The sequence below is a fragment of the Balaenoptera ricei genome, chromosome 2, assembly GCF_028023285.1.
Source record: "Balaenoptera ricei isolate mBalRic1 chromosome 2, mBalRic1.hap2, whole genome shotgun sequence".
Classification (NCBI taxonomy): Eukaryota; Metazoa; Chordata; class Mammalia; order Artiodactyla; family Balaenopteridae; genus Balaenoptera; species Balaenoptera ricei.
Window position 1 is genome coordinate 104559015 of NC_082640.1, and position 27530 is coordinate 104586544.

The 27530-nt window shown below is 52.9% G+C and overlaps 1 protein-coding gene across 6 annotated transcripts; it reads left to right on the forward strand.

Annotated features, from left to right (window-relative positions):
• Positions 1 to 504: 504 nt before the first annotated feature.
• Positions 505 to 25739, forward strand: BMF (Bcl2 modifying factor). Of its 6 annotated transcripts, none has more exons than XM_059913651.1 (7): positions 505 to 648; positions 1031 to 1158; positions 3442 to 3622; positions 5161 to 5321; positions 17579 to 17676; positions 24404 to 24536; positions 24961 to 25739. In XM_059913651.1, the coding sequence occupies exons 1-6, from the start codon at positions 513 to 515 to the stop codon at positions 24513 to 24515; spliced, it is 816 nt and encodes a 271-aa protein (XP_059769634.1). In that variant the 5' UTR covers positions 505 to 512; the 3' UTR covers positions 24516 to 24536; positions 24961 to 25739. The 6 variants fall into 6 exon arrangements, with proteins under 6 accessions (XP_059769634.1, XP_059769633.1, XP_059769637.1 ...); XM_059913650.1 differs by having other exon boundaries at positions 1060 to 1158; positions 3326 to 3622; XM_059913654.1 differs by lacking the exon at positions 24961 to 25739 and having other exon boundaries at positions 1060 to 1158; positions 3326 to 3622; positions 24423 to 24515.
• The last annotated feature ends 1791 nt before the right edge of the window (positions 25740 to 27530 follow it).

Sequence of the window (27530 nt, forward strand, 5' to 3'; positions counted from 1 at the left end):
TCAAGAAGAGGACATGAGGGTCCCTTTGGATGTGTTTGATCTGAATGTTACTCGATAACAGTGTCGGACACACGTGTTCTCAACCTTCCTACAGCTTTGGTACTGGAGTTTTCTTCTGACCTGCCCAGCAGCCGGGAGGATGCTTTGCCATTCCCCGCTTCCTCCTCTTCCACTCCCTTTCTGGACGCGCCAAAATTATTCGGCCCCTTGAAAGAGAAGACAAAAGTCACTTTGGCGCCCCCTATCTCCCTCCTAATAGGGAGGACTCAAGGGCTCTCGAGTGCTTCCCGAGCCGGCTTTAGGAACCGAACCTGCGTGGACGACGGCGCTCCAATTGCGTTTCTGGAGGAGGTCGGAATTTGGCTTGGCCCCTTGCAGTGTTTCCAAGGGAAGGTTCGTACATTCGTGACCGTCCCTGGCAGCCGCCCAGCCCGGGACTTGGGGTTCCACTCGCCATTGGCCAGCCGTCGGTGTGACGCGCCAGAGGCGGGGCCTCATCAGCTGTTTGCGGGATGCCCCGAGCGGGCGTATTTTGGAAACAATACCGCGCGGTGCAGAGTGGCCTCCACCCGCGCCAGCCCGCCTGCCGCTGCCGCCGCCCCTGCCTGCGCCTCCCGCCTCCCGCCTCCCGCCTTTCGCCGCAGCCCGGTGAGCGCCCGGGCGGCAGGGGGCCGGGCGGTGTTGGATCGCACCTCCTTGGGGAAGTGGGGAGAGGATCGCGCTGCGCGTGGGGGCCCGGGAAGGGTTGGGCTGCGGGCGTCTAGAGTGACCATGGACTGGGGCGCTGGGGTATGGGAACGGGGTGCAAAACCCACATCTAAGTGCGCTGCTCCACGAAGGAACGTGAGGGTAGTAGCATTTGAGACTCCAAGGAGTTGGGTCCAGGTGGGCAGGGGAACGTGCGGTGCACTGCTGAGCAGACCTGGGCGCTCGAGAATGGCCCGGCCTCTGGATCTGACTTTGGGGTAGGGCAGGGAGTTGTGGGACGTCCTGCATCCCTGCGGAGTCTGAAGGCTCCTCTCCTTAACAGCCGGGCTTTTTCCCTCCTTCCCAACTGAGTTTGGGCGCCAAGCCCCCGAGTGCTCATCACGCTGGACCCTGGCGCGGAGCCCTGGCATCACGACTCGGAGGCCGAGATCCTCTCCTGGAGTCACCCAGGTCTGCTGTGTGTTGTGTGAGTGCGTGAGTGTGTGTGTGTTTGTGTGTGTGTGTATGTATGTGTGCGTTCCCAGATTTTAGCCCTCGTCGAGGTTCAGAATGTCTAGCTACTGCTTCTCCTAGGAGAAGGAGTCTGAGTTCAGCATCCCTCTTAGAGTCCTTAAGGGCTGGGATGGCTCCAGCAGGCTTTAGGTCCCCTTGCTAGGAATAAAGACTTCCCTGGTAGTGCACTTAGGAAGTGCCCTTCTCCTGCCGGTTTGCACACCACCTCTTCAGCTCAGGGGAAGGGGAGAAGAAGGTCCCTTTACTGTATCTCAGTTTACACTTGACCTTGTCCAGCACCTGTCCAGAGACTCCCACCTGCAGAAGGGCCACCTGCAGTTCCTGTGGAGAGTGGGAAGGGTCCCCCCTCAGGCTTGCAGAGCCACACCCTCTGGCTGCACCTCCCCCACTGTCCAGTCCAGGCAAGGGTGGAATTTGGGGCTTTGCTGGGAGCGGGTGGGGGAGGTGATAGGCTTCAAAGGAAAACCCAAGACAATGACTCCTGACTGTGATTGGCTTTGGAGGGCCCCATCTTAGGTTGGGATTGCCAACTTGCAGAGAGGAGGTGGATGGGCAGGAGGGGAGCCCCTGCCAGGTGACTGGCAGGACAGCACTTGGTCCTTTTCAATGGGAAACCTTGTTTCCTGGTACTGCTAAAGTGTAGTTCTCTCACTCCCCTTTGGGAAACACTGTCCAAAGAACACCATGTGCCTGTTTTGCCATCCAAGCGGGCATCTCCTCGCTGTCCAGGGAAGAGGGCAGGATAGGGACCATAGATAGCTCAAGGACAGGATGGGATGGAGGGAGGGTTGAAGCAGGCACTTCAGAGAAAGCTTGCATTTGAGAAAGCCAAGATTTCTGAATTTAACTGAGCTTCTTTAAATACTTTACCAACCCACAGACCATTTGGCTTGTTCTTCAAAGGCAAGAGACTGGGAGACAGAATTCCCAGGGGACCTCTAATTGACTCTGGCAATGACAAACACTGTCTCTCTGTATCCTTAACCATTCAGGTGGTTGCTTTTCTGGCTGCCTCAGGGACCCTAAGGGGTTCCTGGTGTGTGTATAAGGGGTTGGCTTGGGAGCTCAAGATGCTGCGTGGCTCCAAGCTCAGACTCCCAAGAGCCATCAGGTGGAGCAAGTGGAACTTCTTTATCACCAAGAAACTCATGTCAACAACCTGAGGAGTTTAGGCAGCGAGTGAGGTCACAGACAGAGGGCTAAATTTCACTTCCTTCTGTGAGGCAGGTTGTACCAATCTCAGGTTCAGCGCTAGCAGGAGTGGTAGGCTGTGGGGAAAGATTTGAAGTTGTGGAGACTAGTGAGTAGACTGAGCTGGGGTAGGCTGGCCACTTTGCTGGATGCTGGACCTCCCCTCTAGGCTAAGCTGTGGTGGGCAGACAGCTGTACTCTGCTGAGAGGGCAGCTGCAATGACTAACCTGGGTTTTTCTCCCCTTCTCTCCCAGGACACACTCTTACCACATCGTTCAGCCTGTTTGTTGTGTTGAGCAAGCAGGGGGTGGAGACTAGGGTCTTGGGTAGGGCTTAGCAGGTTTGGAGGGAACCTGGCCACCCTAGGACTACTGGCGTTTGTTTTTGCTGCTGAGCCTGGAGCTCAGCTCAGAGCGAGATGAGAGCTTGGTGGTTACTCCTCAGGCCAGTGAGCGAGTGTGCCTGTGTGTTGTGAGCACTGTGTGTACAGCCAGTCACAGCGCCCTCTGCCCTCCCACAGCTACTCACAGAGGCTAGTCTTGTTGACATTTCTCCAGGTACCCTGCGTGCTTGTAGCAGCTGATCATACCCCCCTATGGCTCAGAGTCAATAGCAGTCAAACTGCATGACCGTGACCAGCCTGGGTTAGAAGAAGAGGCCGAGGGGAGGGAAGGTGGTTCTGAGTGGGCCCAGGGAAGAAGCGTGGAGAGTCTCAGAACTGCGAGGCAGCCCACATTTGGGGGCAGTGTCACCCTTGGCAGTGCTTTAGCTCTAGGGTTGTCTGTCATCAGTACCTGACCCCACTTCTCCACATAAGAAGGGGGAGCAGGAAAGAAGGAAGGGGAGGGGAGTCCTTCCAGGTATAGCCTGGGTGGGGGCAGCCTCCCGGATGCCTGCATTGCACCCTAACAGGGGAGATGGAGCCACCCCAGTGTGTGGAGGAGCTGGAGGATGATGTGTTCCAGCCAGAGGATGGGGAGCCGGGGACCCAGCCTGGCAGCTTGCTCTCTGCTGACCTGTTTGCCCAGAGCCAGCTGGACTGCCCCCTCAGCCGTCTGCAGCTCTTCCCTCTCACGCACTGCTGTGGCCCTGGGCTTCGACCCACCAGCCAGGAAGACAAGGCTACCCAGACTCTCAGTCCAGCCTCCCCAAGCCAGGGTGTCATGCTGCCTTGTGGGGTGACTGAGGAACCCCAGCGACTCTTTTATGGTGAGTGCTCTTAGCCTCAGGACTCCTCCCTTAGAGACTGGGGGAAAGGAGGGGACTTGCCCTCCCCAGACCTGCTCTCTGCTATTTCCTTCCCCAAACTGAGCAGCAGGCGCTACCGATTCTTCAACTCTCACCTGCTGCTTGTCTGCTTGTTCCTCACCTGTGCTCCTCAGGCCCCACGCAGGGCAGATTGCCTTGCCATTCCTTCTGCTCTTTTGTCCCTTCCTGGAGGGATCTTTGGGTCCATGGTGTCTCCTTGGGTTGGAAGAAGGGTAACCTGGGTCTCGGCCTTTACATCCTGTGGCCTGTTGTGTGGCCCAGCCCTTTGTGTGGTGATAGTGATGTACCTTCTGTAAAGTGGCTAACGCTGCCGTGGGGAAGGCTGGGGGATCTGTGACTCGCTGTTGACACTGAAGGGAAAAACCCAGCCTGTTCTGGGAGGGCAGGTTCCTGAAGGCAGAAGGTGGCCCCCAGTTGTCACTTGGGGCTTTCTGTGCTTGGAAGGGGAACTGGAGAAAGAGGTTGGGCCTGCCTGGGCTCAGTGCCAGCAAAGGGGCTGTTTCCAAGGCTCAATCAGACAAGACCCCTTCATTTGTGGGCTTCAGTGGTTGGTTTTATGAGCAATCTGCCTTCCTCTGGCAAAAGGGCAGGGTTAGACACTCAGTCTGTTTTCTTCATTTAGCACAAAGCTTATGGAGAGAGGGCCGAGGTTCGGAGGCTATCTTGCTGTGTCTGACGGAGCAGATTGAGGAGACGCTGCAGTTATTCCCAGAGGGAGCTGCCCTATAGGACAATTCTGGCAAAGTAGTCCTGGCAGGAGTCTGAGAAGATAGATAAGGCAGGCGGGGAAGAGGGAAAGACGGGAGCAGGCCGGCGGGTGCCCCTAGTGGCAGCTCGGTGGCCAGCTCTTGGTAAGTGAGGAGCGCAGGTCGAGATGTCTGGCCTGGGGCTGCCTCCAGAGAGAGGAACTTGGCTAATCTGTGGCTCAGAGGAGTCCTCTCTCCGTTTTTTTTTGTACCACTGCCCAGAGCTTCAGGGCCTGAGACCAGCCTTCCTCTGCTGCACTAAGAAGTGAAGATACTTTTTGCCTTTCTCTTTCTCTGTCCCCTGCTTTGCTCAACCCAGGAACTCTGGAGAGCTGCCTCCAGTGCTTTTCCAGAGAAGAGCTTCAGCCTGCTACTACTGTATGAGGGTAATAAATAATAAACTGTGGTCAAGCGTAGCTGGGTAAATAAGGACAGAAGGTTGGCAAGTTCACCCACACTTATTACCTTTGCCAGGGCACTGCCGGTGAATGGAGGACTGAAGGCAAGGCTGGGACCATTCCCTTCTCTTCTCCAATATCAGCTTTCACACTCTTGGGCAGCAAGTCAGGCTGTCCACATTTGGCAGAGTGCCCTGATAAAGGCAGACTAAGTTCCTCTCCTTGCCCACACTAGGGTCTACCCTCGGCCCCAGGTCTCGGCCAGGAGTGGCAGGCATGGGGAGGATGGGGCAGCTGTGGAGCATGCTGAGATGTGGGCCCTCTGTCTTTGCAGGCAATGCCGGCTACCGGCTCCCCCTCCCTGCCGGTTTCCCTGCAGGCTTGCCCCTTGGTGAGCAGCCCGCTGAAGGGCAGTGGCAACATCGAGCAGAGGTACAGATTGCCCGAAAACTTCAGCGCATTGCAGACCAGTTCCATCGGCTTCATACGCAGCAAGTAGGCATGGGGGGCTCTTGGGCGGGGGGTGTGTCTGCTGGGGCTGGGGGGCTGGGGCCTGCCTCAGCAACTCTGTCTCTGCCAGGCCCCAAGGATAAGGTCCCAGAGTTTTGGCCTCATGCTCTTGTGATTCTCGTGCACTGGATGGGCCCGACTGGATGAGCACGCGTGCCCTCACCTCTGAGATCCAAGTTGTTTATCTGCCCACTCTCAGCTCAGGCTCGAGGGAGATGCTACGATCCCTCCCAGGGAATGGGATAGCTTTCTGCAGCCTTGATTGACAGACTCTCTCTCCTTGAGGCCAGGGGTGGGAGAGGGTCCCTTACAGACCTGAGGGCAAGATTTTCAGGGTGCTGAGGAAAACTGGACAGTCGGGCGTGCCCGGCTGCGGTGCAGTGTAAAATGGGTAACCAAGGCCGGGGATGGGCCTGAGTTGGGGAAGGTGGTGGAACCGGTTGTAACCTGACACTTTCCAGCTGGGGAGGCCGCTCCTCATTGTCTCTGCCTGGGAACCGGGGCCTGGGACTCCGGAGTGTGTACCTCAGAGAGTCTCTCCAGGCCAGCGGCCGGGTGCTCGGCCGGGCGCTTGGCCGGCAGCCTGGCACCAGCCCCGCCAGGGCGGAGCATCGCGTGTCAGTGGAGCATGCGGCAGAGCCCATCAACAAAGGCGGCGGCTGGCGGGCTCGTGCTGGAGGAGCCCTACGTGCCACGGGCTGGAGGCTGCCCTGCTCTGCAGCCGCTGTCTGGGCCGCCCCCGGGCACTTAACCCTTCCTCTCTGGGCTGACTTTCTGGATGGCTGCCAAGGTGGGGAGAGGATCCTGAGGCTGGATCCCTGCTAGTACAACCACTGCTGAAGCGAAGGCACACCACCTGGAAGTGAACACATTCGCTACCTGTGGGACAGTGTCCCTGGCCCAGTCAGCTGTGTGTGTGTGTGTGTGTGTGTGTGTGCGCGCGCGCGTGCGCATGTGTAAGTCTATATCTGACTGTATATCAGGAAATCAAGAGAATAAATAATCCACCACGATTGGGCAGACCCTGAGGTTAGATGGGGAACTTCAGGTGACCAGAGGACAGCTATTGGTAATAGAAGGTTTGACTTGGCCAGCACCAGGGGGAAGAGAAATTGACCTTGGATTTCCTGAGAACAGGCCCTCCAGGGTTAGACATGGTGAGTGTCCCTGCCAAGGGAAACTTGGGGCTAGACCTGGCCCTGGTGGCTCTCCCAGTCCCTCAGGAAGGGAGGGTGGCCCTATGCTTAGATAATAAGGCAGCCTAGCCACCTCCTCTGGCTCCAAGCTCCAACCCCTATTCGCTCCTTTGATTTTTCTGTGGAGACTTGGCTTAGAGTTTCCCCTTCGGTCCATGTGTGGACACACTCTGATTCTTGATTTCTGCCTCTTGGCCTTCTTCCTGCCCATTCACTCTGCCCTGGTTGTGTAGGCCTGTGGTTGGCCTGAGCTCGCAGCTTCCGGTCCTGGGGCTGCAGCTGATAGAGGACACGGTGACTGTGGGTCTCACAGGCTCGTCTGGAGAGCTCTCTGGAAGGCAGTTTTCTGCGTTCCCAATAGCCCTGATCTCTCTCAACAGTTCTTTCCCAGAATGTTCAGCCATCCACGGGTGAGCCCCTGTGGGCTTGGGAGCAGGCTGGGAGGCCCCCCTTGCCCAGCTGAGCCCTGGCACAGGACCAGAACTCAGCCCAGGGCCCTTTCTTCCTGACTCAGTTCCGCACAGGAGAAACTGGCCCTGATCCCAGGTCTGACCGTGCTCTTTGCTGCTTGGCATCATTGACCCCCGTCCAGGGCTGTCTCTTTGAAGGCCTGGTTCAACTCCATACAAGGTGCTGTCCTCTTAGCCAGAGCCTTCCAGCCGGGGAGGAGGAGGGGCAGAGCCAGAGGAGAACTGGAGGAGAGTCTCCCCTGCTCTGCATCTCACCTCCTACTGGTTCCTGACTTCCCTGGGCCCCTCACCATCCTGCCAGCTACCTACTCCTACCGTGCAGTGGCAGGAGGCTGGCCAACGAGGCCTTTCTAGCCAAGAGCTGGTTTCCCCAAACTTTCCATTGCAAAGAGCCAGGCTTTTTGTCCACGGGAGTCTTCTTGCTTTTATCCCCCTCCTCCCTGCTCACCCTGCTCACTTCCCTAGGAGCTCATCCTGTGGGAAGCGCTGGGGTAATGGCTATGGGCAGATGGAGAGCTGGCACGTGTAGGACCTTTTAGCAGCTAGTTTTAAGAAATGAGCCATTTCTGAACTTGATTGTGATATAAACTAATGTCTAAATATTTCATATCTACACAATACTGTTGTCACTCTTACATTCTTATCCTTCATCTTCTTTCCCTATTCCTTCCCCTCATCTTTGCAGACAAGGAGACTGAGGCACTGGGATGGAAGTAATTTAGGGTTAAGTCTCTAGGCTTCAGATACAAAGTCAGAAGGCCCAGGTTTGAATGCCAGCTCTGCTACCTACTAGCCACCGGGAAGTCTCTGGCAGAGCCTGTTTCCTCTTCTGTAAATTAGACCTAATGCCAGAGAATCTGATCATGAAGATTCAGTGAGAAAACACCTACGAGAGTTCCAGGCACACAGTAGGTATTCTCTAATGCTTGTTTTCTTCTGTCTCTCTGTAAGCCTGATTGTCCCCCACATTTGTTCTTGTCAGTTCACAGTGCATTTCCCACCCCACCTGTCCCTGAATAGAGCTGCCTCCCGTGAGCCCCCTTCTACCTGCCCTGTCCAGAGAAATCAGCGTCAAAGCTGACCAGTTGTGGGTCTTGGCCTTGTACATTTCTCCTAGGAGAATAGTGGTCAATCTCCATCATTATGGGCTGAGTTTAAATAACCAAGAAAGACAACCCAGAAGGCAGTAAGAAGGTTGAAGGAGCCTGGCCATCTCCTCTCTCCTCAGGTCTGGGATTGGTGTCCCAGGGCCAGACCGTGGCCATGGGTTCCCGACTCCTGTAGGGAATGTGAGCTCCTGCCTTTTGTCCCTGGTTAGGGACCTCAGTTACTCTTTTACTGTATGAGAGGAAGCCTTCTCCCTGGGAGATGTGGAGCACAGGGAAGGGTGTGATAACGGTAGTGTGTTGTAGGATGGCTTTAGGGCAAAGTGAGTGCATCAGCATGACCCTAGATACAACATGCTCCAAATTCCCCCTGGTGCTGGTTTTTGTGGGCCATAAGCCCTCCCAGCATGTTTCTCAAGGAGCTTGCTGGATGGAGCTCTAGCCTGGTTACCCAAGTTCAGGTCAGCCACCTGTTTAGGGTGGTTTCTCTGGGCAAGGAATTGGAAGCAGAAGATCAGTGCCAGCGAGCTGCTTGCTGTCAGCGCTTTGGGTCTCCAAAGCAGCAAGAGACTTTGAGGCAGAGTGAATGGAGGTAAAAGCCTTTCCAGACCTGGTCACACACCCCCAACTTCCTCTGGCTGGGTCAGGAGTGAAAGATTCTCCTCCTTGCTCTTCTGTGAGCTGCCCAGCTGTAACAGGTGACCTCTGGTGGTCTGCTGACTGTGGCCTACCTTGACCTTGGCTCTATGAGGGTGCCCTGGTGTTTCTTGTTTGCCCAGCTTCTACAGGGAAGATGGCGGTACAGGTTTGCTTCCTCCCTGAGCTCAAGGGATGCTCTGGACAGAAGGTGAATCCCAGCTTCTTTCCATTCCACCTGCGGTGGTCTCCTCCACCATGAGCCGAAGAATGGACAGAAGCTGGTGTCCCATCTCCTTAGGAGAGTCTCCTGTCCCAATGGCACCATCCTGAAAGTTGTGGGATATTTCCGGGTGATGTTAAGAAGCCAAGCCTAAAAAAAAGAAAAAAGTGGCTACTGTAGACAGTTGAGTGAGTAAAGCTACAGGAGAATTGGAATTCTTCATGTTGGAAGCAGCTTTCTCACTTGGACCAGGAGTGGCTCCATTCAGAACAGTCAGATTTGGAAATTCCCTGAATAGTAATTAGACTTTCTGGAAAATGACATCTGAGAAAAATTTCAGCCACTCAGTTGAAACCATCTTTAGTTGCAAGATCACATAAAGGATCCTGGACTGAGAGGCAAATTCGAGTTCAAATCCCAGCTCTGTCACTTATGAGTTCTGTGTTCACAGGCAAATCATTTAACTTCTCCGAGCCTTTATTTCTCATAGTCATCTTGTAGAGTTGTTGTGAAAGCCCTTTGGAAATTGTAATATGTATAACTATTAATGCGTGGACAGTTTAACGCTTGAAAATGGGTTAAAAGATGATCTTAGGATTTTGTTCTTCGGGAGCTCTTTTGGAAGTTGTACCCAAGGTGGTGTTTGCGTGGTTTATTAACTAGTGGCCTCTCTGCCAGCAGCCTGGATCCTTTGTTCAGGGAGCTCCTAACTACTTCCTGACCCTTTGGGATGCTCTCCTTGTTGGTGCGTGGTTTTCTGGAGCTCAGACTATAGCTGATAAAGTTGTTCAGGCTCTAGATGGGACAGCCCTGGGCGGGAGCCCCAGAGATTCTCCCTAGAGTGAGAAGGGTCCCTACAGAGCCAGCCTCTGTCCCTGGAGTGGGAGGTCCCCCTCGGACATTGCCTGGGGAAGAGTGAGGCTTGGGGAGGGGCTGTGGAGAGCGCTGTGCGTGAGAGCCAGGGCCAGGGCTTGGGGGCCCTGTGTTTGCTCTGTGGCTGGCTCTGTTTATATCGCTCACTATATTTAGCTTCTGAGTCATCAGCGTGGCTGAGTAGAGCTGAGTTCTCCACACAACTCTGCACCTGACTACTCTGTCTTCCAGGAGAAGGGCCTTGTAGTTCCGGACAGTTCATTCCCTCCCCACCAAGGCAAGCCATGGGGATGGGGTTGGCTTTGGTTTTTTTTTTTTTTCTTTTTCTTGGAGGGGGGTGGTGATGGGAGGGAGGGCTTTGGGGGAGGTGCTAGAAAAGAGGGATAAAGAAAAACATCTTGTTTGCCTTTTGATCCAAGTCTGGCAACCAAGAGGGCATGTTCCATGACCAGTACAAGAACAGCCGGTGTGCAGGGTGAGGAGGAGGGTCCGGCCTTCTGTGCTCAGCTTGCTTGTCCTGTCCAGGGACTGGTCCCGGGCGGGACGAGAACAGCCAGCTGCAAAGGCCCCAAGCTGGGAGTTGGAGCCGTGGGGGGGGGGGGGTCCTTCTCCAATGCCTTGTAGACCCACAACAGACCAGCCCCCTCCTCAGTCCCCTCTCTCCCTCACTTTTGACCAGAGCGCACATACACCTCTTCTCCCCTGAGTTCTTAAGAAGTTGCCCATTAGTTTCATGGGGCTGTTCTCAGACTGGGGGAGACAGAGCCATCCCTGGGGGAAACTGGGTAAGGGCCTCAGTCCTTCCCACCTCCAGGCCATGGAGGTGCAGCCCATGGCTCTGGGGACATGGGTGGCAAACACAGCCCTATCCCCGCACCCCCAGTGGCTGAAGCCCGTGGCTTCCATCTATGTTAGAGGAAGCCCTCCTGTCTTCGACTCAGCCAGCCCCAGGCTGCCCTTTCTTCCTGGGAGAAGTGATTGGTGTTTCTATGGTGGCAGCTGGTGGCTTCAACCTCCTGTTAGCGCTGCTGGCTGGGCTGAGGAAGCTCTTGTCAAGGAGAATTTTTTTTCCTTTTCTGTTTTGCCACGTTGCTCATTCCTCAGGTGTCTGGGTCAAAAGCAATCTGGACAGTGGGCCAACGGGGCCCAAGGGGCTACCCCGTGGGTCTCAGAATCCCTTGCCCAGCTTGGCAGCCTGGAATTCTGGGCCCGGCTGCCTCTGGCTGCCATGGCCCATCTCACAGTGCAAAGTCAGGGATTTCCTCAGGACCTCATGAGTCTGCCTAGAAGATAGCGCTCCTGGGGCTGGTGCTTTGAGCTAAGGGTGTTGAGGGAACTGCTCAGCAAAGTGCAGTCGGGCCCAGGTTTCCCTTGTCCTCACCAGGGAGTGGGGAGCTGCCTGGGGCAGCCACTGCCTCCATGCTTTACATATACTTATCTCATTTAATCATCACAGCAACCTTGTACTTCGAGACCCCATTATCCCCATCTTATTGGAAGCCGGGGCTCAGAGAAGTGGGATAACATGCCCATGTTACACTGGAAGTGGCTGAGCTGGGAGCCATGCAGATCTGATTGATCCTAAAACCATGGTCTCCCCATTACCCACCCCTGCTCCTCAGCAAGCGCAGCCCGGAAGGTGAGAATCTGATGGAGCTCCCACTTACTGCCCGGACCCTGGCTCTGCCTCCTGTAAAACTGAGTTCTGTGTTCTTGCTTTTCCCCCCTTCAGATTGTAAAATAATCGAGGACAAGCCTTACAGCTTGCTCATCTTTGTGCTTCGTAACTCTTAGCTCGTTTGGGTACCTGATAAAAGTTTGCTGAATCAAACAAACATCTCCCCAACTTCTTTTATGTGGAATTTTCCTTAAGTCTTCCTTAGCTCTGTATTCCTGTTCTCAACAGCAAGGCTTTGTCCTTCAGCCTCGCCGTGGCGGGTTTGGAGTTGATGGGGGAAAGGGAAGAGGTGAGGTAGGAAAACGGCATTTTACAGAGAGTGTATCTCCCTCTAAAGCAGGGTAGATACAACTCTGCATTTGAAAGAAACTGAGCATGGTTTCAGAAAATGATCTGAAGTTATCATTTCAGGCCAGTTTTAGCTTCATTTCTGTTTGATCTTCAGTTAGCTCTGCCTCTGAAAGGTTTATTTTTTTTCTGGTCCACAGCATCCTTACTAAATAGTTAATGATCTGGAAACAATTTCTTTAAACATACTAGGGGAGCAGTTAGGTGGCAATTCTCCTTGAACAGTTAATACCATTTTCATAATGTGAACAAACACACTGTAATATTTTAGTGAAAGAACATAGCTCTGGAGTCAGAAGTCAGGGGTTTGAATCACCCCCTCCCAACTAACTTGCTTTGGGTAACTTTTCTGAACCTTTGCTTCCCCATCTGTAAAATGGGATTGAAAATAATACCTGCCTTTCCTATGTCCCAGACCTTTGTGAGGAGCAAAAGAGACAATAGGAAAGCATTTTAAATATGCGATATAAATGGCTATCTGTTTGGTAAATCTGCATTTTGTGTGTTAGTTTCTTTTAAATCAGGGCTACAGTGTAGCTTTGCTCCTTCCTCGAATTCTTTGGGGGTGAATTAGCTCTTGCTGGAGCATCTGGTACACTGGTGACACACAGAGTCCCCAGAGGGTGTGAATTGGGTCCGAAGGGGGAGAGCCAGAGGGAGATTCTTATCTGGGGAGGGCAGGGAACACTCTTTGTGCTTAGGACAGAGGCCATGTGGGATGAAACAGAGTTTGATTTGTGTAATCCAACCTTGTCAGATACCACAGCCAGCTCTTTAAAAAAAAAAAAAAAAAAAAAAAAAAATGCCTTTTACTAGTTGGGCCTCTCTAGGCAAGAGGCTGATCCTATCACATCAAGTACATCTTTAGACCTGGCCAGACATCAATTGTTCCTGGCTTCAGACAAGTGGGTTATCTTGCAAGGCTGACTTTTCTATAGTCAGTCCAGCGTGCTTGTTGAATACCTACTATGTGCCCTGCGTGTTCCCTGTTATCCAGGACGAATGATCTGGGTGTTCAGTTACAGTGCCTTGTGCACAGGGGGAGTGACTCAAACACTCGTCAACTGACTGCCTCCATCCCCTGACCACAGAAAGAAAGTGGGACTGAAGAAAGAACCCTAGATCTCTCATGCCTGGTTGTGCTCTCCTAACTGAAGAGAATATTTTTTATCTGCCACGTTAGGGCCCCTTCCCTTGGGGCGTTCACCTCTATTCTTTCCTTCCCCGTCTTGGTCCTACCCTTTCGGCTCTGAATTTGAGAGCTCTGGTGTAAGCTTAAATTCCCATCAGCTTCCTATCTCCTGAACCCCAATCTCCTACCCCTGAGGTTACCCTGGCTATGCATTCTGGGTACCCTCATTCTTTTGCAGGTTCCCAAACTTTGAGGGGTCCCAAGCCAGCCTGGGAGAGCTGAGCCTTGCGCCAGGGGTTTGCACCCACTGATCTCAGTCTATGCACTGGGTGCTGTGCCAGGTACCTGAGAGTCAGAGGCCAAGCGTACCCGTTCCTGGCTCCCCCTTCCTTCTCCCCTTCTCCCCCACACCCTCTCCTGGAAGGATCCATGTGCTCTGGTGTTTCGGTGTCTTTGTGTACCTCGTCCTGTTCGGTGAATGTTGATTTCCTTCCTTCTTAACTGTTTCTCTCCCTGGCCTCCCTTCAAGACCTTTTTCTTTCCTTTCTCGTCAGGCACTTTTGTTTAATTTTTTAAAAAATATTTTATGTATTGTTGTTGCTCAAAAATCAAGGCATTCTTTGATTCTCTTGCTATGTGGCAATTTGGTTTCCTTTCAATAAAGGGCCTTCTGGGGGCTGCCCTGTGGCAGGAGAAGGCTGACTGGGGTATGTGTGGCATTGCTTGTGCTCACAGAAAGGGTCGCTGGGGCAGTAGATGGTTTCCCAGGCCCTGTTCTTGCTGGTCGCACGGCTGCCAAGGCAGCCAGCTTGACCCTGTACTAAGCAGCCTGTTCCCTGGGCCCACCCAGACCCTCCGCCAGGCTGAGCGGATTCACTTGTTGGAGCTCTGAGTTATAGTGCTGAAGGTAATTGTGGATGACAAACTCCGAATCACCAGACCTTAGGGTTGGACAGCACTTCAGTGGTTTCCAAATGCCTGTCTGTGGCCTGGCTGCCTCAGAAGCACCTGGGCAGGATTTACCTCCGGGTTGGCCAAGTCATTACTCTGGTGGGAGGGAGGGAAAGAGACTAAAGAAAATACCAAATCATGAAATGTTTTCTTCTAGGCTGTAGGATCATGAGGGATTTTATTTTCTCCTCTCTAATTTCTTGTATTTTCCAATTTTTCTATGTTACTTTTTTTTTTTTTTTAAATTTATTTATTTATTTTTGGCTGTGTTGGGTCTTCCTTGCTGCGTGCAGGCTTTCTCTAGTTGCGGCGAGCGGGAGCTACTCTTTGTTGCGGCGCACGGGCTTCTCATTGCGGTGGCTTCTCTTGTTGCGGAGCACGGGCTCTAGGCACGCGGGCTTCAGGAGCTGTGGCTCATGGGCTCAGGAGTCATGGCTCGCGGGCTCTAGAGCGCAAAGTGGCGCACGGGCTTAGTTGCTCCGCGGCATGTGGGAGCTTCCCGGACCAGGGCTCGAACCCTTGTCCCCTGCAGTGGAAGGCGGATTCTTAACCACTGCACCACCAGGGAAGCCCTCTACGTTACTCTTATGACTAAAATAGACAATATATGCTACTTCTGATTTTTAAAAAATGTCACTCAGGGAGCATGTTCAATACACAAATTCCTGGCACCCTTCCCTGAAGATTCTGCCCCAGTTGGTCTGGGTGGGACCTGGGGACTCTGTATGTACAATAGCACCTCCGTGGATTCTGTGATGCAGTCGGGTGTGGGAACCACTGATCTAACACCACGCCTGCACTTCACCTGTAAGGAGAGTGAGGACTCAGACAGGCTGCTGGGAGACCCCAGCCTACCAGGTCCTCTGATTCCCGGCCCGGGGAGCCACCCACTGCCCAGAGTGCCTTCCTGGATGATTCAGGAGCCCGGAGGCCCGTCCCAGGCAGAGGCACAGAACCTAGGTCCTTCCTGAGGCTGGGCCTGTGTGCACCTAGGCCTGTCTGTGTCTCCCGGCAAGACCTCAGCCTTGCAGTCTGACAGCACTATCTGGCCCACAACTGCTTCTAGGTTCCCCAGCACCCACAATGACTGGAGTCAGGATGCTTCCTTGCCTCATCCCCAGAGACCTCAGGGCCCAGGAAGTTACCCAGGCAGCAGGTGGCCTCCATGAAGGGAACGTGAGGAGAAACTGAGGCATACAGGGATGGGATTGGTCCAGGCCCCAAATGATCGAGTTGTGATCTCCCTTCCTTGGCCCTTGAGCTGTTTTGAGATGATTTAGAGAAGGGGAGGATGGAGGGTCTGCTTGGGTGTAAAGAAAGGTATATGGTGGCGCTTGGAGCATAGTAGTAATGGGTAAGGACATTGCCCTAGGGCCAGGTGGTCTGGATTTAGCCCAGTCCCTGCCACTTACTAGCTATGTGGCCAAGTTACCTAACTCTTTGAATGATCTCATCTGTAAAATGGGCATGATAATACATACCTGCGTCATAGGGTTGTTGAGAGGACCAAAGGAGTTTAATGTGTATAGACCAGTCCTGCTCATACTCTAATGTGTCTTAAAGTCGCCTGGGCATCTTGTTAAAAATGTGCATTCTGATTCAGTGGGTCTACATTTCTAATAAGCTCCCAGCTGATGCTGAAGCTGCTGGTCCGTGGACCGCATTTTGAGAAGCAAAGATGTAAAACACAGGACCTGACACGCTCAATTTACAGTTACTGTTAGGATCATGGTTGTTATTGTTACTTGGCCTTTTCAAACAGGCACCCGAGGAGCCTCGGAATTCCAGCAGACTGGCCTCCCCAGAGACCAGTCTTTTCCTGGATTTTCCTCGTATTCCACCCTATGACCTTTGCACCTGTCCTGGGTAGCAGCTGGGGAGGGGAAGCAGAAGGAGGGGGTGCTGTGCCCAGCTGCTGCAGGCAGGCCTGAGTCTTCAGGTTTGCAGCTGAGTCCATTTTCATGCTGCTTTACCCTAACCAGATTTTGTTAAGCCGGGTGTGTTTCCTCTTTTTACTTGTCTTTGTTTACAAAACATGAGGAAGCCATCAGTCTCCCCAGTCGCAGTCTGCCAGGCCTCCGCTGTGGCACACCCCGATTTCCCTTCCCCTCCGAGCAGGAGCCGTGCCTCCCACTTTCTGGGTTGTTTTGCAGTCTCCCCTTCTGCAGGGGAAAGAGGAATGCTATTGCTACAGGTATGGGGTGGGGGGAATACCTGACAGGGCCCTGAGGTCAGCCTCAGTTGACATCTCTCCTCTCTCCTCTTTGTGGCCTCAGGCAGGGTGACAGGGAACCCGGCGAGGTTCCTGCACAGTTGCCTGGGGACAGGTCAGGGAGGCCAGGGCGAGACGTCCCTGCAAAGCTCTGGGAATCCAGGAGCCCCGGGCTCTGTCACTGACTTGCTCTAGCCTCTTCTCCTCTGACTAGGAGTTGCCTGGTGGGGGCCTGGGCTGTAGTTAAAGACAGCAGGGGCTCCAGCTCCCCTACACACGCGCGCACGCGTGCGCGCACACACACACACACACACACACACACACACTTCACATAAGCGTGCTTGCTGCCTGGGCCACTGCGGCAATCCAAGTCCAGCCTCTGTGCTGGCTCCTTTTTTGCACACTAGGTTCTTATTCCCCTGTCCACCGAGAACCCCATGGAGAGGGCCCCAGCCTAGTCCTCCTGCCCTGGCAGATAAAGAGAGAACAAAGACCGCCTCTTCCAGCACCCCTCGGTGCCCTTCGGACCTCTGCTGGCCCCTGGGAAATGGTACCTGTGTGGGCGGGGCACCAGCCACGATCCTGTGAGCCACTGACCGCTGACCTTTGCCCTCAGCTTCTCTGCCTGACAATAGGACCTGGGATAACCTCCAGAGAGTAGTGTGCATTCTTTGTTTTTGTTTTGTTTTCAAGTATGTTCTTGCTTAACGTTTAATTGGCTCCAGTCAGTAGGAAAGCGCTCCAAGAGGGATTATTTATGGCTTACTGTCAAGAGCAGCTATAAAAAGGGCAGCACGGAGCTGGAGATGCTGGGAAGGGAGAGAGGGCGGGCGCACAAGTGTGTGTGTGTGTCTGTGTGTGTGCGTGTTTGCACTGGATGAAATCAGATTTTTGCTGCCTCAGCAGTGTGGTTTAAATGGAAGATTAACCCTTTGACCTTCACAGTGTCAAATCACTTGCAGATGGAGGCTCCCCCGCTTTTCCCCCTTGTTTTCTGTGTTACTTTGGAGTTGGGGGAGAGAGGGGGGCACTTCTTCTCTTTCTTGCTGAAGAAAGTTTGTTGTTCATGCAGCTGAGGTTTGCGGGGCTCAGGAGCCAATCTGATTAAAAGCAGCACTTGGCTAAACTTCGGAAAATCCTGCAAGCAGGGGAAAAAGTTTAATCCTCTTGTGCACCGTGCATAAAGAGCCTGGTCTTTTCTTTTTAATGTTCACACTGCAATTGTATTTGGAGAACTCAGCTATCTCCCCCTCATCGCCACTTCTCTCGTCCCTCCCCCAACTCCCCCAGTTTGCAGTCCTGATGGCATTAAAGTGTCGCCCCAAGACGTGTGGATCTGAACTTTGATTGGAAATGATAAGGAGTCGTCTAAGGCTGCGTTTAGGAGTTACGTTGTTTTGTTTTGTTTTCCTTTCAGCACCAGCAGAACCGAAATCGTGTGTGGTGGCAGATCCTCCTCTTTCTGCACAACCTCGCTGTGAATGGAGATGAGAACAGGAATGGGGCAGGTCCCAGGTGAGGCTGGGCTGCCCTCTTCACATGGGGCACCACGGAAGGACACCGGCGAGGACTGACACTGTGTCTTGTGAAGTTGTTGGTGTTTTGTGTTTTTATTTTAAAAATTTCTCTCTGTGTACATAAGACATACCCAAGCGGGACCTCTTTCCCCGTTCAGGGCTTCGACCAGGAATGGGGCCCTTTGTCAAACACTGTTGAAGTAGAGGCTGGTGTGTCTGTGATGTGGGACCTCCCAAGGGCTCGGACAAGTAGATCCTTCGGTCGTCAGTGGTTGAAGACAACCAGGTAGTGCTGTGCTCCGGCGAGTGGACTGTAGTTTTCCCACAGGAACTTATTTAAGAAACAGGAGACTGGATTAGACTCCTGGTTCCACCAAACGTATCAGCCTTCCACTGTGGATGGGGCCCAGATCCGACGGGTCACACTGCTTTAACCCACCAGGGCCTCAGACAAGGCCTTTCCAGCTGCGTGTGGCAACTTCAGTAGGTCGGTCAGCCAGCTCCATGTCTGGGTTCTCCTTGGGCCCAGCCATTGCCCGCCCCAAGGGCTCAGGGATTCTTGCCCAGCCCCTGTCATCTCCAGCAGACCTCAGGGAGGGTTGGGTTTCTCCGTGGACCCCTCAGATGTGCCGCAAAAATGAACCAAACTTCTGGGTAGGCCTCATGTCTGACTTGGTCCTACTTGGAAGCCCCAGGATTGGTCCTGAGGTGCAGAACCACTGCCCCCTCTGGCTGCCTGGGACTGGCTGGGTGTCAACCATGGATGAGCCAAACAAATAGCCAGTCAGTGAGCTGTAGCCAGCAGCTTGTGCCTTTGTCAGCTCTTGTTTTGAAAGACCCAGCCAACAGACGGCGTCCCACCCCCGATAGCAGCACTCTAGCACCGGAAGGGACAGGATTGCATTGCGGTGGCTCTGGGAAACGAGGCGGCCATCCCACCTGTGAGAGTCAGCCTTGAGGAACCCAGACCCCTTGGTTTCCTCGGAAACCACATACCTCCTCCCTTTTATCCCCATTCCTTTCTCACGCCTAGTGGGATACAGGAAGAAGCCAGCACAGTGGCTTTGTCAGCTGAAATGTGTCTTTTAGAGTAACAGACAGTGATTAGAGTGCGGAACTGTCCAAGCTGGGTACACACTTCCTGTCTTCCTTCAGCTTCCAGCCAGGCCAGAAAGGCATGCTCTGGAACTCAGCAGGATCACAGACGCCTCTGAACTTCTTCCCTTCTCTCCCTGCTGTGGCACTAATGGAGAGAATTTAAAGCAGCCAGTCTGGCAGCTCTGGGAGCAGACACAGGGAATCTGTTCACCTAGAAATTAACTTATCATTTTTGCCTATGTGAGAAAAGTTAACATTGGTGCTAACGGTGAAGCAAGGCCCAAGGAAAAGATGGCTTCCCTGGGCAGAGAAGACCCCAGGGCTACCCAAGGAAATTGGAGGAGTCCTGAGTAGACTGTCAAATCTGAACAAGCCCAAGCTCCTCTAATTCTGCAGAGAGGAGGCCTTTGTTACCGTTGAAGGACACACTGATCTTCCTGATGTATGGTCAGGCAGGTCATTCACTGCACAAGGCCACCTGCAGTGGAAGGTAATGGAAGCTAGAATCCAGCCCGGGCTCTGCTCACTAAGCTGTATGCCCTAGTGTAGGGCTGTGTCTGCTTACAGGAAGGGGTGCCTTTCCTAATTTGCACAAAGGTGCCCTATGGGCTCACAGTGGCTCGGAGAGGGACTTCAAACTGCATAAGCCTTGGTTTTGTTCTGCTTGGATGTTCTGGAGGTATTACCTATTCTTGGACAGAATTATATTCTCAGGGTGTGTACCATGGTTTGTCTGCTAAGAAGATAGGTTCCTGCTTACAAGAAGGAACCCAGGGAACAGGCATGAAGACTGGTGCTGGGACACTCTGACCATTGTGAAATCCACCCTTCCCTGTGTGTCTCCACACCCTTTTTTGACGTGCATAGGACATGTGTTGTTTTTCCCTCTCCTGGACCAAGGCTGTGATGGGCAGGCTGCTGGTGTATCTTTGAGTGGCACACACAAGAAAACCAGGATTATTTCTACCGGCCACTTTTATCTACTCTCAGCAGACTTTCCACGTGAGCTGAGTGAGAGAGCAAATAAATGGTCCAGGCCTTGGTGCCGAGGCAAAGCCATCACCTTCAGAGAACTTGCCGGGCCTGGGTGGGATGCCCTGTGGCCTGTCCTGAGAACTGAGCCCAAGAGTTTGAGAAGCTCAGCTGAACATCGCACCTGGGGCCGGGTGGAGGGTCATCTGACTGCACTGTCTCCATCTTCTGTGAAGCCAGGAACTAACTCACTATCCTAAGCAAGCCAGGGCAAAGTGTACAATGCCTCTCCTTCCCCTCCCCCCAGAACCCAGGAGGTAGAATAGCCCCAAGAGGAAGAGAGGTTCCTCCTGGCTGGCTGTTTTTAATTGGCCTAGTGGTCTAGACTGGCCCCTTCCCCCTCTGCCTGGTGAGTTGGTCTGAACATTCCTCAAGTCCAACCTCAGGACACATGTCTCTCCCCCTGGGCTCCCTCTCCCCATCCCCCGGGAGCTTGGCTGTCTCTAGTTAGGGAGTGAGAATCAGATTTAGAGGGAGGGACAGTGTGACCTGGCTCCTGACCTGTAACCAACAGAAGACTTGCGGAGCTTTTGTGGTTTGCTGAGGGTGGGGGTGGGAGAGGGACTGGAAACCTCCCTCCCCGGTAGGGTTGCCCTGGAGGAGGGGAAGCCTGATATTCAGGGTCAAAACAGCCCTTCTAATTCAGAACCCCAGAGGAGGGGATTCTGGAAGCCAGTAGACAGAACTGGGGAGGGAACCCCCTCAGGCCCCCCCGTCTGACTCTCCCGGAGAGTTGGAGGACTCTCTGCCTTTGCCCACTTCAAAGTCTGGGCTGCTGGAGAGCTGCCCCCGTGGCCTTTTCTTGCTCAGTCCGAGGCAGAAAAAGACCACCTCCCAGTGCCCTCCACGAGCCCCTAGGGGAGGGGGTCTGTGTCGGGAGCTATGTGGCAGGCATGTTCTGAGCGCTCAAAGGGGCCCAGCTGACTTGTCTCTCTGTCCCCAGTGGCCCAGCCCCATCCAAGGATGGGTCCGGCCTGGGCCTGGCAGGGAGGGGGTGATTTGGGATGATCCAGCCAGGGCCTCCACTAGGGGCTGGGGAGCCACTGTGACTGTCCTAGTCAGCAAGGAGCACGTGGAGAGCTTGCGAGCTTGTCTCGTTTGAGGGACCTGATGCAGTGGGGTAGGGCAGGTGAGAGCCCGCAGAAGCAGGCACTTCAGCTCTGCGGGCTTCTGCACATCAGTGCTGCAGCCCAGGCCGGAGGAACCTGCGGGGTCCCTCTGTGTGTAGGTGGGGACACCTTGGTGAGACACCACCCTGGCCAGACTCCTTAACCCATCAGGCTGTGAAGCCTCCTGGGGACAGTGTGGGCAGTGGGCTCTTCAAGGCTGGTGGGGACTTTGAGCCTTGAGGGAACCGCAGAGAAAGCCGCACTCTTTCATAGATGCGCCAGCCTCTTGGGCGGGAGGTGCTCGGAGCCCTGCAGGCTCCCGGTTCGCACTGCCCCTCTCTGTGCATAGGAGGCCAGTGCCTCTCCCTGCTCTGTGAGCATTGCCCAGTGGGCTGCCCCATCCCTGGGTCCACAGGGCCTGTCGGGGGAGACCCAGTGAGAATGTAGCATTTTGTCTCTCCCAGGTTAGCTGTCCTGGGTTCTAGGCACTCTGCCTCTGGGAGAGAAACAAGGAGAGAGAGGGAGGGGATGGGGACTCATTGTTTTTAAACCTGTACAGAATATTTGGCTTTGTGTTCTTCACATGCATATATGTGTGTGTATCTTTTCCCCCATCAATTGGTACAGTTTTTAATAAAACCATTTAAAGCAAAGCTTGTCTTTTTCAAGGTGTAGTAAAAATACAAGGGGATCTGTTGGTGGATTAGAGACTCCCAACTTGCTTCTCAGCTGCCCTCCTGAGTTACTGTCCGGGACCCCCGGCTTTTATCAGGACTTCCTTTCCCCTCTTGGGGTTGTAAAGAGCCATTCTGACCACACAGTAAGCAGCACAGCAGAGGCCCCATGAAGTGGAAAAACATGGGCTTTGGATCCAGACCTGGATTTGGATCCGGTTCCAGCCTCCACCAGCTGAATGATCATAGGCAAGTTGTTTAACCTCTCTGAGCCTTCAGTTCTTCCACATGTAAATTACAGCTGTGCCTGCCTTGCAGGATTAAGGGGAGTGTGTACAAAGGACCTGCCCAGGGCCAGCCCTCAGCAACTGGCAGCCTCAGTGACCAAAAGTGCCCTGGCGGCCCCTCTGCACAACCCCCCACCCCTGTCAAGCTGGGCTTCGCTTTCCTTTTGTTGAGGTAGCATCTCACGAGGTAGGCTAGTTGTAGGGGGACTTCCTGGCTTGTCTTTCTTTGCAGATTAGCAATGTGTCTGACTCAAAGGGGTAATTTAAAGCGCTTGACAGAGTTCTAAAAATCCTTGGGAAAAACCACTCCTGGTCCTATCAGCAGTAAGCTGTAAACTGGAGGGCCAGTTCGCTGTGCCGCTGCTGGGCCCCCATACTTAGGAAGCTGTCGGCTCTCTGAGGACCAGCCTTCCACTCTGGTTCCTAGCCTTGTAGAGAGTGGGAGCTTGAAGTGACGTCAGTTGTCTTGTCTAACCTCTTCGTTTTATGGATGAGAAAACTGAGGCCCAGCAAAGGGATGCAGTTTTCTCTTTGGGCTTTTTAAATAGCTGAGTCAGTCAGAGGGGGGCTTACCCCATCCATCTTGGTTTCCATTTGGAAATTGCAGTGCTCTTGCCCAGATCTGCGGGGAAGCCAAAACTTGTCTGTTTTTAATGCCAAATAACTGCCTCTTCTCCTGTAAAACATGGCACTTCTAACCACTCTATATTTGGACAGAGAGGTTTATTTTTACTGGAGTGTGGTAGAAGTGGGGCCTGGTGCCATGTCCGGATGTTATTCTACATTTCACATGCAGGGTTGTAGTTGAGCCCGTGAAGCAGCTCTTCTGAGATTCGCAGGGAATTAGGTGATTGTGATAGTAACGGCTTTCTTTCAAGTCATCTGTGCCTACTTTGGGTGAGGCTGCACTCAGTTGCCCCGCTAGAAACCTGAGACCTCACCCCCTCCCTTCTCTCTCTGATCCCTCCAGACGAAGTCCAGTGAGAAGTTAAAGGCACAGCTGCCCAAGTTTGAACCCAGGCGCCGCTGTTTGCCAGCTGTGCGGCACAGGGCGGGTCACACAGTCTCTCTGTGCCTCGGTTTCCTCATGTGTAAAATGAGACGATACTAGTACCCACCTCATAAGGTTGTTGTAAGCATTAAATGTGTCAATATGTGTAAGGGGCTTAGCGTAGTGTTTTTTACATGTTAGTATTTAACTAAATGTTAGCTCTTAATATTATTAATAATATTACTTTTATTATTATTATTTGGAGGCAGCTGATCCATAAGCTCTGACCATTCTTTCTCTCTCTTTTTTTTTTTTTTTGGCTGTGCCATGTGGCTTGCGGGATCTTAGTTCCCTGACCAGGGATTGAACCTGTGCCCCTTGCAATGGAAGAGCAGAGTCCTAACCACTGGACCGCCAGGGAAGTCCCAGCTCTGACCATTCTTATCCAGAAATATGCCTTGCACCTATCTTCTCTCTATCTCTGCCACATTGTTTCTTTCCCTGGACAACTGCAGAGCCCCTACCTGGTCTCTTTGCCAGCCTTGTCCTACCCACAGTGCCTTCTCTGCTGCCAGGGGACCTTTCTAAAAGACAGACTCCCTCCCATCCCTTCCCACTGGAAAGCTTGCCCTACTGGATCCATTCCACATTCTGTAGGCTGCCTCTCCAGCTACCCCCTTGTATGAGTATTCTGTATGTGTATCCTTATATTTGTATTCTGCATACCATATATCCTTATATTTGTATTCTGCATAACAAATTATCCCAAAATGTAGCCGCTTAAAACCACCAACATTTATTATCTCACAGTTTCTGTGGGTCAGGAATTCAGGAGTGGCAGCCCAAGGTGGCAGCGTGTTGAGAGGCTAGTATTAAGGTGGCGATTCCTGGAGCACCCAATCAATTTACACTATATAAGCTCAGTGATTCCGGTGCGGGGGTGGGGATGCAGTGGAGGGAGGGGAGAGAGAGCGAGAGAGAGAAATGTACGTATGATGTAGTGCAGCAGACCTGTCTCTGGCCCTGCTCTCAGTGAACAGGTGGTACCTGGCGTGAGTGGGACATGAGAACATGCATGACAGCCCTTTCTTGACCTCTTATCGCACCAGCATCTTATCCCTCAAAGGTATGTTTTTCTAGTCCAGTCTGGCCCTAAATGTCAGTGGTTTCCTCGGCTGTTCAACTGAGGCAAGAGAACTCTCTTCCAACCTGAAGGAAAGCTGTCTGTCTGGGGTTTCCCTGAGAAGTGATCTTGCACTTCATGGGTGTCTGACAGGACTTTCAAGGGCAATTTTCACTTCCTGTGATTTTGGCCTTACAGGAGGTCTTAGAACCAGCCCCTGCGGAAAATGAGTCTCCACTGGACCCTGAAGCCAGCCATTCTGCCCTTAATCCCCTGCTTCCCTAGAGAAGTTTTTGCCCTCCTACGTGGGAAGGCTCCGCGTGGAATTAGAATTGGAATTGCCCTGAAGGGAGGGTGAGAGTAAGTGATGTAAGTGGTATCCTGTCTGGCTTCAGCTTTGCTACCTTTCAGACTCCATGGTACTCTGCAGGCAGATCTGTCACTAGTGTTTGAACTGATGCTGAAACCTGCCTGTGAGAGAAGACAAACGAGGTCCACTGAACCAGTTGACGGCCTTGGCTGAGCCCCTCACCAGGACGCCACTGTAAGTCCACGCACAGATTTGGAAGAAACACATGATCCCTGCCCTCAACATTAGGTCCTAAAAGAAAGCCAGTTGCTATGAAGCAGTGGGAAGCCCACCTGACTGGGATTAAGGAGACTGGATTTTGAAGGTGACTCTGTCACTAACTGGCTGATTGACTTGGGCAGGGAAGTGACTTCACCTCTCTGGTTCTTGATGTCCTCATCTGTACATTGGGGTGGGACCAGGCTGCATATCTGTGACCTGCCCAGCATTTTCTTCCATCGTTTCTTTATTGGGTCTTGAACTCTTTTAAAAGAGACTCTGCTGAGACTGTATACGGATCCTCTCCTCAGGAGACGGCACAGAATACACAGACTCAAGAGTTTTTCTGTAAGATTTCAGGCAGTTTATTGGGTCTCTTTATCTGTCACTTGGTCTCCAGGTTTAAGGACTCTAAGGAAAAAAGCATAAGAACGAGGACTGCAAAAACTCAGAAACCAGAGCAAGCTCTTTCCTCATTCTGCTCCTGCCTTTGCTCATCCCACCGGAGGTGACTCTCTCCCAGACTCCTCACCCTTGTGTCCAACATGAAGGAGGGCGGCATAGTCCCTGGAAGCACTGTATTTACTCTACTGCGTTCTTGAGTCCAGAGACGCCCATTTCTCCAGCAGCACACAGGGGGGCTGAAGGTGTGACAGACGTCTGTTCCTTTTTGGAGGCCCCCGCCTGGGTAGGGGTTGTCTTTGTGGCCCTTCTACCTCCTCTAGCTTGAAGGAGGGCAAAGAGCCTGGGTGCCTTCCTGTAAACTCAGGGAGGAAAGGGGCTTCTGATGAAGGTGTCTTGGGATCGTGCTGAAGGAGCTGGTGGAAGCAATTGGATGCTGAAAGTGAAGGAGACCAAGCCCCGTGGCCCTGGGAGACCCAGGGACCGTCAAGGTCAAAGACCTGGGAACTCTGGGCACCCCTGATAAAAGTTCTTGCTTTTCACCTGAGTGAGCCCAGGGTTCTGCTCAGTGATTCTGTCTTTGAAGTGGAGAGGGTTCAGTGCCTGGTAGCAACCTCATTTCTAACACATCATTACATTTGCCCAGTGCCCTTGAGCACCAGGTACAAATTTTACAGGGACTGTGCACACACACAAACACACACTCAAGTGGGCTGAGTACTGTTTTAAACAGTGACCACAGTCTGGTAGATCAGCGCCGAGTCCGGTAGATCAAACCTGGGGTCAGTGAGCCTTTGGGCAGAGCACTAAGGCTCGGTACTATCTCAATATGCTGCTGCTGTTGCCATATACCTAATTTCAGTGATCCCGCTCCTGAAATGTAGAGAAGAGCTGGTGACATTTCATCGACTGGGGAAACTGAAATTCACCTGTAAGAATGGATGTCATTCCATCGGGACCACCTCTCACCGCTGGCAGCCACCATTTACCCAGTACGTTGATCAGCATTTTCTTGATTAGCATGTGAATGGCTCTGTGCCTGTCTGGAAAGACTCCTGGTGGCAGGAACTGGTCTGTCTCATTCACCACTATATCCCCACTATCTAGCAAAGAACCTGACACCTGCACGATGCCCAGAAATCTTTGTGGAAGGAAGGAGTGACGAATAACAATGGGAGGAATGGAATGAGACCTGATGTGGTGATGTTCAGTGAGATACGCCATCCTCTGCCATATTTATTTCTGAACTCCTCCCGTGGGTCCAGGCTTTAAGTGGAAAAATGAATCTTGTTTCCTTTTCCTCCCCTGCCAAAGTCTGGAAGTCAGATTTTTGCAGACTTTCAGGAAACTTGACTTGCTCACTTCAGTAAGATTGAATGCAGCAATTTCTGGGCAGAGGTGGGGTCGGGGAAAGGGCACGCTGGCCCTGGGCAGGCAGGCTATGAGCAGTATAGGATGGTGGGCAAGGCTCAGTGTTGGCCGTGAGCAGAGCCCAAGCTCACCAAGTATCCGTGGGTCCCCAGCACCTTGGTGAATGAGGCTGCCGTGGGCTGCTGGTGCCTGAGGGTGCAGCCAGGGTGGGCTGAGTCAGCAGCCTACCAGCCTTCCTTCCCCAGCACCAACCCTCCTCCTCTGGAGGAGGGGCAATGAGGGGGAGATGTGGTCCCGGCTGTCCTGTTGTCTTCTCTGGTTCATCCCAGCCGTCCAGGATGAGAAGGGGGAGGAGTTGGGGGGAACATTGGCACAGGAACAGCCTGCGGTGTTTAGACGTTGGGACTCCAAGGAAGTTCTATCGTATGATCTATCAAAAACTCTCCCCATGGACATTGCTCTTGCTTCCAGTTGCTTCAGCCTGCCTCTTCTCCACACTGGCTACAGGAGTACTCTGTCCCTTTGCAAGCCAAGGAAGCTCTATTTATTTTTTTGAAGTTCTTTGCTCTACCGTGAGCCACAAACAGAAGCTCTCCCCACGGAAGCCTGGCAGCCTGACACAAAGAGTTAACCTCCCTCCAGTGGCATCCTATTAGACCCTTGAAACCTGTGTCAGCGCTCTCTTTCCCCGCTCCCCCTGTGTTTAGCCTCAGGACTGCCAGTCGCTTGCTCCTTGCACACAAAGGCTTCTCTGTTTCTGGCCAGGCTAGAGTCACATGCTTTCACTCTTAACCCCAGAGCTTTAAAACTAAACACCCACCCTCTTTGGCCCCGGATGACCCTGTTTACGTCTGCTGAGCCAATTCCAAACAGCAACAGTAGTGAAACTTCTGTCCGGAGAGACTTCTCCACTAATGGTGTAAGAGAACAAATCTTCACTTTGTATAACGTGAGGACTTTAAGATGTTTTGGGAAATGACTTAGAGGGAAACAAAAAACAAAAAACAAAAACCCCAAAACACAAGGAAGCCAGCAGCCTGCCCCAACTTCTCTATTTTCTAAAGTGTCTCTTACCAGAGACCCCAGGGGCTCGGGATAAAGCTTGCAAGAAACAGAAAATGGTGAGCAGAGTTTTAACGGCTGAGAGAAAGGACATTCTGGATTTTCTTACTGTGATCCTACTTTTTTAAACTCTTA

What these genes read in the sequence shown, in the direction of transcription:
- BMF (XM_059913650.1), top strand. Translation starts at nt 513, where the DNA reads ATGCCCCGAGCGGGCGTATTTTGGAAACAATACCGCGCGGTGCAGAGT. An exon ending in CCTCTCCTGGAGTCACCCAG is followed by an intron (nt 1,159 to 3,325) that starts GTCTGCTGTGTG and finishes GCACCCTAACAG; the next exon opens with GGGAGATGGAGCCACCCCAG. An exon ending in ATCGGCTTCATACGCAGCAA is followed by an intron (nt 5,322 to 17,578) that starts GTAGGCATGGGG and finishes TTTTCCTTTCAG; the next exon opens with CACCAGCAGAACCGAAATCG.